The sequence below is a fragment of the Podarcis vaucheri genome (genome assembly GCF_965113315.1).
Source record: "Podarcis vaucheri genome assembly, chromosome: 14".
NCBI lineage: Eukaryota > Metazoa > Chordata > Lepidosauria > Squamata > Lacertidae > Podarcis > Podarcis vaucheri.
This window is the reverse complement of record NC_138752.1, coordinates 46,026,918-46,042,708: the sequence shown is the minus strand read 5'-3', so window position 1 is coordinate 46,042,708 and position 15,791 is coordinate 46,026,918. Positions and strand designations below refer to the sequence as shown.

The 15,791-nt window shown below is 49.9% G+C and overlaps 2 protein-coding genes across 12 annotated transcripts in view; both read left to right on the top strand.

Moving 5' to 3' along the window:
* The window catches only part of CLCN7 (chloride voltage-gated channel 7), a 39,886-nt gene extending 37,038 nt beyond the window's left edge, over positions 1-2,848 (top strand). Inside the window, exon 25 of the mRNA XM_082199714.1 lies at positions 809-2,848. Within this exon, the coding sequence (XP_082055840.1) occupies positions 809-895 (87 nt within the window). The 3' untranslated portion in view covers positions 896-2,848. The remainder of the gene's footprint in view (positions 1-808) is intronic.
* A 2,487-nt stretch (positions 2,849-5,335) lies between these two features.
* On the top strand, positions 5,336-15,791 carry LOC309518954 (uncharacterized protein). 11 transcript variants are annotated; one of them, XM_082199596.1, is made up of 7 exons: positions 5,343-5,935; positions 6,774-6,831; positions 8,098-8,143; positions 9,110-11,711; positions 12,165-13,439; positions 13,662-13,697; positions 13,809-15,791. In XM_082199596.1, exons 1-7 carry the CDS (start codon positions 5,498-5,500, stop codon positions 15,705-15,707), a joined length of 6,354 nt encoding a protein of 2,117 aa, XP_082055722.1. In that variant the 5' UTR covers positions 5,343-5,497; the 3' UTR covers positions 15,708-15,791. The 11 variants fall into 11 exon arrangements, with proteins under 11 accessions (XP_082055720.1, XP_082055714.1, XP_082055719.1 ...); XM_082199594.1 differs by having other exon boundaries at positions 5,336-5,935; positions 12,165-14,747; positions 14,964-15,791; XM_082199588.1 differs by having other exon boundaries at positions 5,337-5,935; positions 12,165-14,528; positions 14,964-15,791.

Genomic DNA, 15,791 nt, shown 5'->3' with positions numbered 1-15,791 from the left:
CTGCCAGGGGAAAGACAGCAAGGAGGGAGACAGTCTAGCTCATGGGCAGGCAAACTAAGGCCTGGGGGCCGGTCCTTTTATTTAAAATGCATCTCTGGGTTATTTGTGGGGCATAGGAATTCGTTCATCCCCCCGCCCAAAAAATATAGTCCGGCCCCCCACAAGGTCTAAGGGGCAGTGGACCGGCCCCCTGCTGGAAAGGTTTGCTGACCCCTGGTCTAGCTTCTCCAGGGATGGAGTTCCAAAGTCTGGGAGCAGACTCCCATCAGCCTCAGCAAACATGGTCACCTGTCAGGGAAAATGTGAGTCTAGCAGCTTCTGAAGCACCTTCACATTTGGGTACCTCTGGGTTAGAAGCACCTCTTAGGTGGCACTGTGGTCTAAACCACTGAGCCTCTTGGGCTTGCTTATCAGAAGGTCGGCAGTTCGAATCCGTGTGACACTGGTGAGCTCCCGTTGCTCTGTCCCAGCTCCTGCCAACCTAGCAGTTCGAAAGCACGCCAGTGCAAGTAGATAAATAGGTACCGCTGCGGTGGGAAGGTAAAACGGTGTTTCCGTGCGCTCTGGTTTCCAACACAGTGTCCGGTTGTGGCTTAGTCCTGCTCTCCACATGACCCGGAAAGCTGTCTGCGGACAAACGCCGGCTCCCTCAGCCTGAAAGCGAGATGAGCGCTGCAACCCCATAGTCGCCTTTGACTGGACTTAACCATCTAGGGGTCCTTTACCTTTTTGCCTAGAAGCACCTCTGCCCAGGGCCTGGTTCTGCCGCTTCTGAGTGACCTGAAATTCTGCCTTTTTCTCTCTCTAGGTGGTGGGTCTGGTCACACGGAAGGATCTGGCCCGATACCGCCTGGGGAAGGAAGGCTTGGAGGAGCTGCCCCTGGCACAGACGTGACTTTGCCGCTGGTTGCTGCGGACCTTGCTGTGCACCAGGCTCTCGCCAGCCTCCCGGCGCCGTTGCCCTTGGGAGACCGCGGACGTGAAGCCAAACCCCAAAACGCCCGGCGTGTGGAGTCCCGCACTTTGCTGTGTCCCCGGCCTCTCCTCCTTGTTGCCATTCTCTTTCTTCAGCCTTGCGCTCCTCTCGCCATCCTGACCTTGGGTTCTCCGCACGGGACTGCAGATAGGCTCTGTACAACTGCTTTGGGGTCCTCTAGGGCTTCAGGAGGGGCGTCCCCCACAATTGGAAAGAGATAGCTGCCTGGGGAGTCCCTGTTTATGTTACAGACCTGGGCTGGGAGGTGTGTGTGTGTGTCCATTTCTGACCAAGCTTTCTTCCCCTGGCCCAGCTACTGCCAAATGTGCCTTCCAAGACTCGCTACCCCACCCCTTTTGTCAATCCTGCTGTGCAAAAAATGCTCTGAGCAATGCTGGACTGGAGACCCTGGCTGGCATTTCCTGGGAACAGTCGCAACACACCTCCCACACAGCTCAATGTTGTTGTTTTTAACTTGTGTGTGAAGCCAGGGAGCGGGGACTGAACTGTGGTCCTCCTCCAGGTTGCTGCTGGAACCCCCCCCCCCCCATCTCTGTGGCCAGTGATCAGGGCTGGTGGACTCAACAAGAATCTGCTTAGCCGCCCCTGATTTAACGTTACCAGGCATGTTGACAGAATTAGGCAGGGCAAGGGTGGCATTTTCCCAATCCAGCCGCTGCGCCAAGAGCTCATCACCCAGCAGTGAAACTCTGGCAGCTGGTTCAACACTCAGCAATGTCCCAGCCCTGCTCCCTTACCCTTAGATCTCTCTTCCTCCCGAATCCTTCACACCCAGGCTGAGATTGTGGGGAGCTCTTGCGGCGGCGCTCGCTCCCTCTGGATCTGCAGCTGTGAAGAGCTTGCTCCGCTGGGCTTGTGTACAGCCCCTTGTCCTCACCCACCACTCCCAGGTGGAGAGTCTTCCTGATAGGTTCAGAGGGTCTTTCTCCCCCCACCCCTTATAAACAGCAGCCTGCATTCGTTCATGGTTGTTTGGATCCACTTTCTCTCCCCCACCCCACTCCTAATTCTCACACTGCCTTGCGCCTGTTTGCATGTTTAGCTGTCAGTAGGGAAGATTACAGTGGAGGCCAAGTCCGGTAGGGCAAATTGGGCCCCGCCCCGCCAATATCAGCCTGCAACCCCCCCCCCCCCCTGGGGAAAAACAAAACCCTGCCTGCCTTCTTACAAGCAATCCTGTCTGTGTTAGCTTCCTCCTCTATGCTCAGCTGGAAGACTTAGCTAGAAATAGCTGGCTCTGGCCTTGGCGCCACCTACTGTTGGGCTCCCTGTCTTTCGCCCATTGGGCTCCAGCCACCACTGCAGAAGAGGCAGGAAGGGCAGGTGAGCTGGGCGGGTGGCGTTTTGGCAAGAAGCACCCAGTTTTAACAAGATGCCGGACCAAACCAATGTGCCCACTTCAACCTGAAGCAGCCTGTCTCGCCCCCAAGGACTGGCTGGGGCCTCCTCTTTTCAGCATCTGTCTACATCGGGGCATGCTTGCCCAGAGCTTCTAATAGCATAGGGAGGGAGGAAAGGAATCCAGGGGAGGATTTAGCAAAGGGCAAACGGGCCTCCATAAGCTTATAGCAAGGTTTTCTCTATTTTGGACTGCAACTCCCATCATCCCTAGCTAACAGGACCAGTGGTCAGGGATGATGGGAATTGTAGCCTCAAAACATCTGGAGGGCCGGAGTTTGCCTATGCCTGCTTGGTGTGAGGAGTGTTGGCAGCCAGCAGGCCCATTTCCTGACTCCTGGTCCTTCCCTACATCTGGCAGACACCTGTCTCCTCTGCTGTTTTCTATCACGTGGAACACCTGGTGGAAGAGTTCTCTTTTTTGTGCTGAAATTAAAAAGGAAACTATTTATACTTTTGCGCTCTCTCTCTCTCTCCTGTGTTGTGCTTACTTCCTTATCCTAAAGGACGTATGAGGAGCTGGATCAGGCCAGTGGCCCATCTGGTTTAGCATTCTGCTCTCAACAGCTGCCAACCAGATGCCCATTATGGGAAACCCAAGAGGGCAACAGTATTCTACCCCACACACACCTTCTGATTCCTGTTGCTGCAATATCTCTGGTATTGAAGAGGTTCTTTGGGCATGGGGGGGGGCAGGTGCAGTGGAAAAGGTCCTTAATAAACATATACCTGGTTTGGGGATGGAACTAGAAAGGGTGTCTAGGGTGGGGGAGTTTGGAAGGTATAGCGAAGGTTTGGAAGGTACAGCGAAGGTGTCATTAAAACCAAGCAACTGTTTGGCTGTTTTTTATTTTGTTCATTAAATTTGTATGTCATCCGCAGATCTTGGGACGGTTCACGACTTAAAAATGCAAAATAAAACACAAGATACATAAAAATATAATAATATATATCCCTTATACAAACTCACAACATATGAACAACTTGCCTATAGACTTGCCATGGACAAATTCAATGATAATTGGAATCCGTTCTTAAAAACACTGTAATAGGTTAAGATATGGGGAAGTACAATAACAACCTTGTACAGTGGTACCTCTGGATGCAAATGGGATCTGTTCCGGAGCCCCGTTCACATCCAGCAGCGAACGCAACCCACGTCTGCGCGGGTCGCGATTTGCTGCTTCTGTTCATGTGCGTGACATCAATTTGACCGTCTGCACATGTGTGAGTGGCGAAACCCGGAAATAACATGCTCCGTTACTTCCGGGTCGCCACAGCGCGCAACCCAAAAATACTTATCTCAAAGCTACTTCAACCCGAGATATGACTATAATGTATATAGGTTTGGGTTCACCCCCCTTTATTTTCCCTTCTACACGGGTTCTGTTTCTCTTTTTCTCTCTCTTATTTACGTCCCACCATATTTAGTGCACATATAATTATGTATTTTTGAACTTTCAATAAAGTTAATAATAATAATAATAATAACTTTATTATTTATAGGCTGCCCATCTGGGTAGCTTCCAACAAAACTTTAAAACAAAAACCTCCCTGTAATAAAAAAACAAGAACAAAACCACAACAAACCAATAACACACACACAAAAGCAAAAAGTGTTGCAATCAAAACAAAACTGCAGAAAGGTGGCCCACATATAGATCTCCACTTCCTCCCACGCTCCTCATCAGCCGCTTATAAGCTGTCCAAGGGAGAAGGCTAGCAGCAGTGGCCAGGGAGACACCATGGGATGTCAGCCACCGCTGCCACATGGGATAAGCACCAACTCATGCTCATCAAGCTCAGTGGCAACTGCAGTGGCAGGGAAAACAGGGACATCCTGGGATCAAATCAGAAGCTGGGATGGCTTTAGTAATTCTGGGGTGTTCCCTGGAAAATGGGGACCTTTGGAGAGTACGCTGTTTCTTGAGGGCTCAAGAGATCTGAGGTTCCAAGCCTACAACGATCTGTGTTGGAGGACGAATCCTTCGCCACCTGTTAGGAAGGAGCTTGGTTACAAAAGCTGACCACATCTTAGAACTCGTAAAGCTATAAAGGATAGTGTCATGAATGCGCCAGCTCCAAGCGAAGTTTTGCAGTGGGCTGCAAAAAGCAGCCAGGAACAGAGAGGCTGGGATTTCACTCAGGCAGAGGAGAGCCGACAGCTGCAGGCTTCGCTTCCTTCTGACCTTGAATGGCAGGATGATAAGGCTGTAGCGGAGAGCGGGCTGGAACGCAGTCAAATCTCTCAGGAAGCACAAACAGGAGTGAATACGCACAGAGATAGTTGGTCAGAAAAGGAAGAGGCTGGAGCTAATCCAATAAGTCTGAAGAGTCGGTGAATGGGAGGGCTGCTAGATCGGAAGCAAAACGAGATGCAAAGGGTGACAGTTCAATATATTCTGTAGACACTGGAAGGAGCCTTCAGAAGGGTCATCTTGAGCGATAAAGCCGGCGGCTGCGTTAGAGCCATCCGGAGCGATCTGTTTGTTTTTGCAATAAATCCTTTTGAATTACCTACGCTTACTGTGTTTGCGGGACACGGGTGGCGCTGTGGGTTAAACCACAGAGCCTAGGACTTGTTGATCAGAAGGCCGGCGGTTCGAATCCCCGCCACGGAGTGAGCTCCCGTTGCTCGGTCCTTGCTCCTGCCAACCTAGCAGTTTGAAAGTACGTCAAAGTGCAAGTAGATAAATAGGTACCACTCTGGTGGGAAGGTAAACGGTGTTTCCTTGTGCTGCTCTGGTTTACCAGAAGTGGCTTAGTCATGCTGGCCACATGACCCCGAAGCTGTACGCCGGCTCCCTCGGCCAATAAAGTGAGATGGGCGCCACAACCCCAGAGCTGGCCATGACTGGACCTAATGGTCAGGGTCCCTTTACCTTTACCTTTACTGTGTTATCAAGCTGGGAACCTGGACTCCTGACAGATAGCGGCGTTAAGGGGAACAAGTTTGATCAACTCTCCACCCCGAAAGCATGTCTCTCCACCAGCTTTGAGCCACAAATCAGTCCCTTAGCAACCAGGCCCTGCAGTGATCTTATTGTGACATAACTGAGATGAGAGGCCAACATTTTGTACGGAGACCTGCCCCATCTTTTCATGGACCGGCAACCCGGCTGTCGCAAAGGTCCCAGCTTGGCTTCCTGGCGCGATGGGGCGGATGTAAAACACACACAAACAGGCGCTTGGAATGCGCCCTTGACGCAGTGGCGTGGACCTAGCATGAGACACGCATATGCGGCTTTGGTGCTGAGTTCCCTGCTGTTGGGGAAGAAGCCAAACAGAGATCCTTCCCCCCACAGCGGCAGGATAGTAGTGCGGGAAGACCCAGGCACCCCCTACCAGGAGGGGAACAAGCTGCTGAAATTCCGCAAGTCTTTCTGCTTGCAGCATGGCTTCTGCTGGATTTCGGACTCTCCCTGGGGGTTCCTCCTGGTGGGATCAGCCGTGCTGCTTCTGTGGCTGGTGCTAAACATCTGGACTTCATCGGGCCCGGCTTCTTCGCAAGCAAAGCCTCGCGAGGCGACTGTGAGCTCGGTAAAGAGATGTTTCTCCTTAAAGCGTATTCAGTAATTATGGCCGAGAAAATTACAGTGGTACCTTGTTTCTCAAACTTAACCCGTTCTGGAAGTCTGTTCCAAAACCGAGGCGCACTTTCCCATAGAAAGTAATGCAAAACGGATTACAGTGGTACCTTGGGTTACATATGCTTCAGGTTACATACGCTTCAGGTTACAGACTCCGGTAACCCAGAAATAGTACCTCGGGTTAAGAACTTTGCTTCAGGATGAGAACAGAAATGGTGCGGTGGCAGCAGGAGGCCCCATTAGCTAAAGTGGTGCTTCAGGTTAAGAACAGTTTCAGGTTAAGAATGGACCTCCGGAACGAATTAAGTACTTAACCCGAGGTACCACTGTAATCCGTTCCAGACTTTTAAAAACAACCCTTAAAACAGCAATTTAACATGGATTTTACTACCTAATGAGTGAGAGGAGATAGGATAGCTATCATCAAATATCTCAGCAGTTCCAGAAGGTAGGACCAGGATTAACAGATTCAAATTACAATAAAGGAGATTCTGACTAAATATTAGGAAGAACTTTCTGATGGTAAGAACTATTCAATGGTGGAACTGTCTCCCTTGGGAGGTGGTGGACTCTCCTGCGTTGAAGGTTTTTAGGCAGAAGTTGGGCGGCCTTCTCTCATGGATTGTTTAGTTGTGACCACTGCATAGCAAGAGTTGGGCAAAATGACCTTTGGGGTCCCTTCCAACCCCTATGATTCTGTGGCGAAGGCTGACATAAGAGGACGGCTATCTAAGAGAACTGGAAAGCAGGTAATCCGTTTTTCACTTTACTCATCTGCCTTCACACAGGTGGAAACAATTCCCGAACTAGAGAGAGGAGCAGAGCAGGAAGCACCAGGAAAAAATGGTATGTTTTTCTAACCTTTCTTCCTTAAACAGTGTTTGAAACTCCCATTGTTCTAGGTGCATTTTGCGACAGGGAATTTCATTAGCGCGAGCAGTTTATGAGCTCTGGGCGCAGTACTGCATCTAAGATTTGAGATTAAAGCTGCAGAGTGGAAGGGGGGGGGGAGGTAAAGGTAAAGGACCCCTGACAGTTAAGTCCAGTCACAGATGACTCTGGGGTTGCAGCGCTCATCTCGCTTTACAGGCCGAGGGAGCCGGCGTTTGTCTGCAGACAGTTTTCCGGGTCATGTGGCCAGCATGACTAAGCCGCTTCTGGCGAAACCAGAGCAGCGCATGGAAACGCCGTATACCTTCCCGCTGGAGCGGTACCTATTTATCTACTTGCACTTTTGGGCATGCTTTTGAACTGCTAGGTTGGCAAGAGCAGGGACCGAGCAACGGGAGCTCACTCCGTCGCAGGGATTCAAACCGCCGACCTTCTGATTGGCAAGCCCAAGAGGCTCAGTGGTTTAGACCACAGCGCCACCCGCGTCCCCGAGTGGAAGGAAAGGAGGACCTTTTCCTGCCACCCCACTTCCAGTTCAGAGAGTAACTGGAAAAAGACTGGAGAAGAGTCCCTCTTAAGAACATTAGAGGGCGGGAAGAACTAGACTATGTGAAAAATGAACGTAATATTTTAGCTGCAGTTAATTCATTTCCAGCTTTGTATTCTTGTTATAAAAAGCGTGCCTAGACATTCCGCTGCTGAGCCCATAACCTAGGTTGAAAGTGCCATTTAGCTCCTAGATTTCATATCTCAGTTTCTAACACTGCCCTTAACTTGTTCTTTTCCAAGTCCTGTAATAATTGCATTGTCTCTGCGGAGATCTATACTGCCATCGGTGTGGGACGTCTGTTCTTGGTTTAACATGGTGTACGCCACTTCTTATTGCAAGCTGGCAGTTTTATAAATACCTTTATAAATAAAGTAAAATAAAACATGCTTTGTCATGGCAATGCTGGCGGGACAGTTGTTGACGTGGGAATGACAATAAAAGAAAAAACCCTCCCACAGAAGTGAATGGAGGATAGATAGAGAGGAGTGTTTGTGTGGAAACTAAAGGTAAAATTTACATCTGTTGCTCCGCCTACTTTTAATTCGGCCCCACCCACTACTCTCAGGCCAAAAAGGTTTTCGTACCCCCAAGTCGATGTCATTCATTGATTAAACATTACAGAGCTATAATAAATCTTCAAAACAAATAATAATTATTATTTTTTGTCATAGAATGTCTTTGCGTTTGTGGGACACCGTTAACTTCTTATTTCGAAAGGTAGGTATGTCCTCAGTAACTCTAGACTAAAGGGATGTTATTTGGGCTGTGTTCTAGGGGCCGCCCAGGTAGGGAGTCTTCTGGGAGAAGACTGGTAAGGGCCCTGGGGAGTAAAAGGCAGCCCCTTATGTCCCAGCTGGTGTGAAAGTTAACAAGGAATGAGTGCAAACAAGAAATGCTAACAAGGGATAAATGCAAACAAGAAACACTAACAAAGGGTGAATGCTAACAAGATACGCTAACAAGGGATGAATGCAAACCAGAAAAGCTAACAAGGGATGAATGTGAACAAGAATCAGGCTCATATCAGGCAGCAGCTTTCCAGGCTTTCAGGTCTTTCCAGGCTGTACTTAGAGATGCTGAGGACTGAATCTGGGACTTATTGCACGCAAATCAGATGTTCTGCCATCCCTGTCCCTCTTTTCCCTCTGTTGTTTTCCTCCAGAGTAGACAATGACATAGAAGTTAGACCTGCCCACTAAGTTCAATGTGCCTGCTCTGTATCTCCCTGGTGTTGAATTCCATCCTAAGGCACTTCCTAAAATGTTTTGTAGGACACAACTCGGTCCCCACTCCCCTCAAGACGAAAACAAAGTTTTATCTTGCTTTATGCTAACTTGGTACATTCTTTTCCACACTGCCTTTTCTTTTCTCGTCCTCATGTGATTGCCCAGCCCGATCTTAGAAATTGCATAGACATGTAGTTTTTAAAAATGTGAACTTTTGGAAATGGTAGGAATTTGGGTGGTGTCCAATGTTAGCATTACTCAGAATAGCCCTCTGGGAAATTAATGGGCATGCAATACCCAGACCCACTAATTTCAATGGATCTATTATTTTAAAGTATTTGTAAACCACTATATATATATGCACACACACACACACAAACTTAAAATTCAGTTGGACCTGACCCTTATTAACGCACCAAATGTACAAAACAACTCTGTTTTGTCTTATTTCTTGCAGTTGTGAGCAACCTTGTGAAATTCACCACTGTTCTCTTGTTCCATGTGAAGATATGGGAAATTGGCATCAAGAGGAGTGTTTATGTCCAAAATATGATGGATTTCCTCCACTGAAGTATGAGGCCATTTTAAGCCATGCTTCCTGCTCCTCCTCTTCCTCCTCCTCATCTTCCTCCTCCTCCTCCTGCCTACCTCATTTAAAATGTCTGGACCTGCATTCGAGTTCCGAAAACTTCCAGGATGCTAGAGATACTTTGTGGACCGTATTAGATTCCTCGGACGTGACGGAGAGCAAAAGCTCCGATTCCTGCTCCAATTCGGAGGAGCCCTGCTTGATAGTGCCGAAGCGCGAACCGTTGGAGGTCCCATTGCTGCCTGAAAAACAAACAGAAGTCATAAGAATCCCTTCCTTCCCGCCTATGGCTCCATTTACACAGATAAATATTCTCCAGAGCGCGACTTATAAAAAAGATGACCAGGTCATCTTGGTGGAAAAATGCGTCGCAATTCGTATGGACCCTGCACCATCACATAAGGCCAAGCCACCCTCTCCTCCCAAACTGATGGACAAAGACAGTGTTGAAAGTTGCACAGATCAAGAGGAGAGGGAAGAGAAACCTCCAGAATTGTCCTGCTCAGACCAAATGCCACTTCCGTGTATAGATATGGATGTGACGTGCGCACAGGAACATTCTAGCGCCTCAGAGGAAAGCTTGCCGAAGCCGTCTTCTCCCACCGGTCAGCGGCCTGCAACAAAGGCAATCTCTGGCACCAGCTTCCCTCTGCGTGACTCTGAGCTGGCCCCTTTAGTCCTGGAAGAGATGGACAGGGAAACCAGAGGCTCTCTTGAATTTCACGTCAAAAAGAAAATGGTTCAGAGGCGGTGTGGCGTCCCCACCCTCGTCTCCAAGTCTGAATCGTGGTTTCGACCCTGTGCGGACGAATTTTCCGGGGAGCTTGAAAGCAGGCCCCAGAGGCCAAAGAGAAAGATAATTTGTGCCCGAAGCCCCCTGCCTCTTGAGTCTCCACACAGAAACGCCACGATGCTCTATGCGAAACCTTTACGAGAATCTCCAGGAACCAAGAAGTACTACCTTCTCCATTTGGAGGACCAGCCGAAAGAGAGCGGGAAGCCTTGTTTCCTCACGAAGAGGCCAAGCCATAAAACCGGGACTTCCCCTGGGAAGTATATTCTCCTCTCGATGGAGCCAGAAGACGTGAAGAAGCTCACTTTCCACATGACGGTGAAGATGTTAGAAATGCAGACGGGCGCCTTTCCAGAAATGGTGGAAAAATCCTTCCGACGCTACAAGGTCCTTTCTGCAAATCCTCTGCCCAAGCCGATCCGTTTTGGCAACAAAACCCCAAGGCCCAAGCACATCTGCCTGCCCTTCGCCACTGGAGAGGCTCCTTGCATCATTGACCTGAACATCGGACACAAATACTTGGCCTACAAGTCGAAACTTCCAACGCCCTATTCAAAGTCGGTGGCAGAGCTGACCTACAGTTCTTCACAGCTGAGCGGGACCGAAACAAGTATCATGGAAAGGGCGCCCCCTGGGCCTTGCACACCCAGCATCATTTTGAGGATGCATCCCAAGGAGGAAACATCTCTTGGCTTGGATCAAATGCTGATAGTCCCAGAGCCCCCAAAGCCACACAAAATGGCGATGCAGGCAGAGACAGCATCCTCCAGCAAGGTTCTCCGGTTTTCCTTGAGTACCGATGGAGCGTCAGCTGAAAGAGAAGGAGCGGAAAAGGGAGTGGAGGCTGAGGGCAGACAAGGGATCAGAGGCCGTGAATTAGGGCACTTCCAGGAGGAGCTAGCGGGGAGATCATCCTGCGTGATTCTCCCGATTTTCATTGATGAGAGAGGAACAGTGGTCAGTGGAAGAACTGCAACGGCAAAATTAAGGGACCACCAAACGGAGCTGGAGGGAAGGCCAACCCATGAGGTTCTCGCAATTGCTTTTGATGAGAAAATGATAGAAGTCAGTGGAAGAACTGGAATGGTGGAATCAAAGGACCAACAAAAGGGGGTAGAGAGAGGACCATGCCGCGAGGTTCTTGCCATTTCCTTTGATGAGAAAGGAAAAGAGGTTGGAGGAAGAACCAGAACTGCAGAATCAAAGGACCGCCAAAAGGAGCTGGAGAGAGCGTCACATCACAAGGTTCTCACAATTTCCTTTGATGAGAAAGGAACAGAGATCACTGGAAGAACTGGAATGGTGGAATCAAGAGACCACCAAAAGGAGGTAGGGAGAGGACCATGCCACGAGGTTCTCCCAATTTCCATTGCTGATAAAGGAACAGAGGTCAGAAGAAGAACCAGAACTGCAGAAACAAAGGAACATCAAAAGGAGCTCGAAGGAGGACCAGGTCACAAGGTTCTTCCATTCTCCTTTGATGAGAAAGGAGCAGTGATCACGAGAAGAACTGGAATGGTGGAATTAAGGGAACACCAAAAGGAGGTGGAGGGAGGTCCACACTATAAGGGTCTCCCAATTTTCCTTGATGAAAAAGGAACAGTGATCACTGGAAGAACTGGAATTCTGGGATCAAGGGACCAACCAAAGGAGGTAGAGGGAGGACCATGTGACAAGGTTCTCTCAATCTTATTTGATGAGAAAGCAACAGAGGAAGAACCAGAACTGGTTGGAAGAAGAACCAGAACTGCAGAAACAAAGGACCACCAAAAGGAGCTGGAAGGAGGGCCAGGTCACAAGGTTATTCCATTCTCCTTTGATGAGAAAGGAGCAGTGATCACTGGAAGAACTGTAACTGTGGAATCAAGGGACCAACAAAAGGAGGTAGAGGAAGGGGCATGCCACAAGGTTCTTGCAATTTCCACTGATGAAAAAGTAACAGAGATGAGTGGAAGCACTGTTATGGTAGAATCAAGGGACCGACAAAAGGAGGTGGAGGGAGGGCCACACTACAAGGTTCTCTCAGTTTTGCTTGATGAAAAAGAAAAAGCGATCACTGGAAGAATTGGAATCGTGGAATTAAGGGAACACCAAAAGGAGGTGGAGGTGGAGGGAGGTCCACACTACAAGGTTTTCCCAATCTTATTTGATGAGAAAGCAACAGAGGTCGGAAGAAGAACCAGACCTGTAGAAACAAAGGAACTTCAAAAGGAGCTGGAAGAAGGGCCAGGCCACAAGGTTCTTCCAAGCTCATTTGATGAGAAAGCAATAGTGATCGCTGGAAGAACTGTAATTGTGGAATCAAGGGACCAACCAAAAGAGGTAGAGGGAGAACCATGCCACAGGGTTCTTGCCATTTCCCTTGATGAAAAAGTAACAAAGATGAGTGGAAGCACTGTTATGGTGGAATCAAAGGACCACCAAAAGGAGGTGAAGGAAGGGCCAGACCACAAGGTTCTTCCAATCTCCTTTGATGAGAAAGGAATAGTGATCACTGGGAGAACTGGAATTGTGGAATTAAGGGAACATCAAAAGGAGGTGGCGGTGGAGGGAAGTACACACTACAAAGCTATCCCAAATTCCCTTGATGAAAAAGGAACAGTGATCTCTGAAAGAACTGGAATTGTGGAATCAAGGGACCAACCAAAGAAGGTCGAGGGAGGACCATGCCACAAGGTTATTGCAATTTCCATTGATGAGAAAATAACAGAGATAAGTGGAAGCACTCTTATGGTAGAATCAAGGGACAAACCAAAAGAGGTAGAGGGAGGACCATGCCACAAGGTTCTTGCCATTTCCATTGATGAGAAAGTAACAAAGATGAGTGGAAGCACTGTTATGGTGGAATCAAAGGACAACCAAAAGGTGGTGGAGGGAGGGCCAGACCACAAGGTTCTTCCAATATCCCTTGATGAGAAAGGAATAGTGATCACTGGGAGAACTGTAACTGTGGAATCAAGGGACCTCCAGAAGGAGGTGGTGGGAGGGATACACCACAATATTTCCCTTGATGTGAAAGAAAAAGATATTGGTGAAAGAGCTGCAACTGCAAAATCAAAGGACCAAAAAATGCAGGTGGAAGGAGCGCCAGTTCACAAGGTTACCTTTGTTGAGAAGGGAGCAATGGTCAGTGGAACTACGGTATCAAAGGACCAGTCAAAGGAGCAGGAGACAGGTCCAGTCCAGACGGTTCTCCCGGTTCCCCTTGATAAGAAAGGCACAGAAGTCGGTGGAAGTCCTGGGGCAGCAGAAACAAAGGAGCAGCCAAAGGAGCAGGAGGGAGGGCCAGATCAGAAGGTTCTCCCAGTTCCCCTTGATAAGAAAGACACAGAGGTTGGTGGAAGTCCTGGGGCAGCAGAAACAAAGGAGCAGCCAAAGGAGCAGGAGGGAGGGCCAGATCAGAAGGTTCTCCCGGTTCTCCTTGATAAGAAAGACACAGAGGTCGGTGGAAGTCCTGGGGCAGCAGAAACAAAGGAGCAGCCAAAGGACCAACAGGAGGGAGCTCCAGGCCAGAAGGTTCTCCCAGTTCTCCTTGATAAGAAAGGCACAGAGGTCGGTGGAAGTCCTGGGGCAGCAGAAACAAAGGAGCAGCCAAAGGACCAACAGGAGGGAGCTCCAGGCCAGAAGGTTCTCCCAGTTCTCCTTGATAAGAAAGGCACAGAGGTCGGTGGAAGTCCTGGGGCAGCAGAAACAAAGGAGCAGCCAAAGGACCAACAGGAGGGAGGGCCAGATCAGAAGGTTCTCCCAGTTCCCCTTGATAAGAAAGACACAGAGGTCGGTGGAAGTCCTGGGGCAGCAGAAACAAAGGAGCAGCCAAAGGAGCAGGAGGGAGGGCCAGATCAGAAGGTTCTCCCAGTTCCCCTTGATAAGAAAGACACAGAGGTCGGTGGAAGTCCTGGGGCAGCAGAAACAAAGGAGCAGCCAAAGGAGCAGGAGGGAGGGCCAGATCAGAAGGTTCTCCCGGTTCCCCTTGATAAGAAAGGCACAGAGGTCGGTGGAAGTCCTGGGACTGCAGAAAGAAAGGAGCAGCCAAAGGAGCAGGAGGGAGGGCCAGATCAGAAAGTTCTCCCAGTTCCCCTTGATAAGAAAGACACAGAGGTCGGTGGAAGTCCTGGGGCAGCAGAAACAAAGGAGCAGCCAAAGGAGCAGGAGGGAGGGCCAGATCAGAAGGTTCTCCCAGTTCCCCTTGATAAGAAAGGCACAGAGGTCGGTGGAAGTCCTGGGACTGCAGAAAGAAAGGAGCAGCCAAAGGAGCAGGAGGGAGGGCCAGATCAGAAAGTTCTCCCAGTTCCCCTTGATAAGAAAGACACAGAGGTCGGTGGAAGTCCTGGGGCAGCAGAAACAAAGGAGCAGCCAAAGGAGCAGGAGGGAGGGCCAGATCAGAAGGTTCTCCCAGTTCCCCTTGATAAGAAAGACACAGAGGTCGGTGGAAGTCCTGGGACTGCAGAAACAAAGGAGCAGCCAAAGAAGCAGGAGGGAGGGCCAGATCAGAAGGTTCTCCCAGTTCCCCTTGATAAGAAAGACACAGAGCTTGGTGGAAGTCCTGGGGCAGGAGAAACAAAGGAGCAGCCAAAGGACCAGCAGGAGGGAGCTCCAGGCCAGAAGGTTCTCCCAGTTCCCCTTGATAAGAAAGACACAGAGGTCGGTGGAAGTCCTGGGGCTGCAGAAACAAAGGAGCAGCCAAAGGAGCAGGAGGCAGGGACAGCCCAGAAGGTTCACAAGGTTACCTTTGATGAGAAAGAAACGATGGTTGGTAGAACTACTGGAACTGTGGAATCAAAGGAGCAGCCAAAGGAGCAGCAGGAAGTGCCAGCCCAGAAGGTTCTCCCAGTTCCCCTTGATAAGAAAGGCACAGAGGCCCGTGGAAGTCCTGGGGCTGCAGAAACAAAGGAGCAGCCAAAGGAGGAGGAAGGAGGGCCAGTCCAAAAGGTTATCCCGGTTTCCCTGGATAAGGAAGGAACAGAGGTCGGTGGAAGTACTGGAGCTACAAAGCAGCAGCAAAAGGAGTCGGAAGAGGTGCGCCGCAGGGTTCTTTTGCCTTTCTTTGAAGAGAAGGCGGAAGAGGCTGGCCGAGCTGAGAAAGCAAGGAGTGGGCAAAAGGAACCAGCGACCGACTCCCTGCTGCCTTCTCCTTCCACTGGTGGAAAGGAGGCAGAAACGGAGAAAGGGGCAGCCGTGGCCGGTGGAAGCAGGCCAGAGATGGAGAAGGCCAGGATCCGGAAAAAGGAGCCCTCCATAATAAGGGCAAGCCTCTTCCTGGAGCTGGACCTGGTGAAAGAGAAACTGAATCTGCACTTGAAGAAGAAGATGGAAGCCCGGCTGCTTCCGTCCCAGGGAGCGGAGCTGCAGGTCCACGTTGGCTTTGACAAAGAGGCAAGAGGAAGGAAAACAAAGAAATCGGCACAGCCGAGCCATTCCGCTGACCCTCAGCCCAAGCCGAGCCGGCCCTTCTGTTACGTCTGCATGTCCCTGGATAAAAGTGGGGTGGCAGTCAAACCTGTTTGCTGGGTCCTTCCAAAGCGGATTTTGAAAATGAACGGGAACCGGGTCCCCCAGGTGGTACGATGGGAGAGCAAATCCAAAACTGCTCCAACTAACTCTGCTCCTTCCGGCTTGGAAAAGGAGGCAAAAGGGGTGCCAAAAAAACCTGCTGTGACAATCCAGCCGTCTTAGAGAGAGAAGGGGATTTCTTCAGAAGCAGAAGGAATATTGGGGTGGGGAGGAAGAAACTATTAAAGATATTTGCCTGAAAGCGAA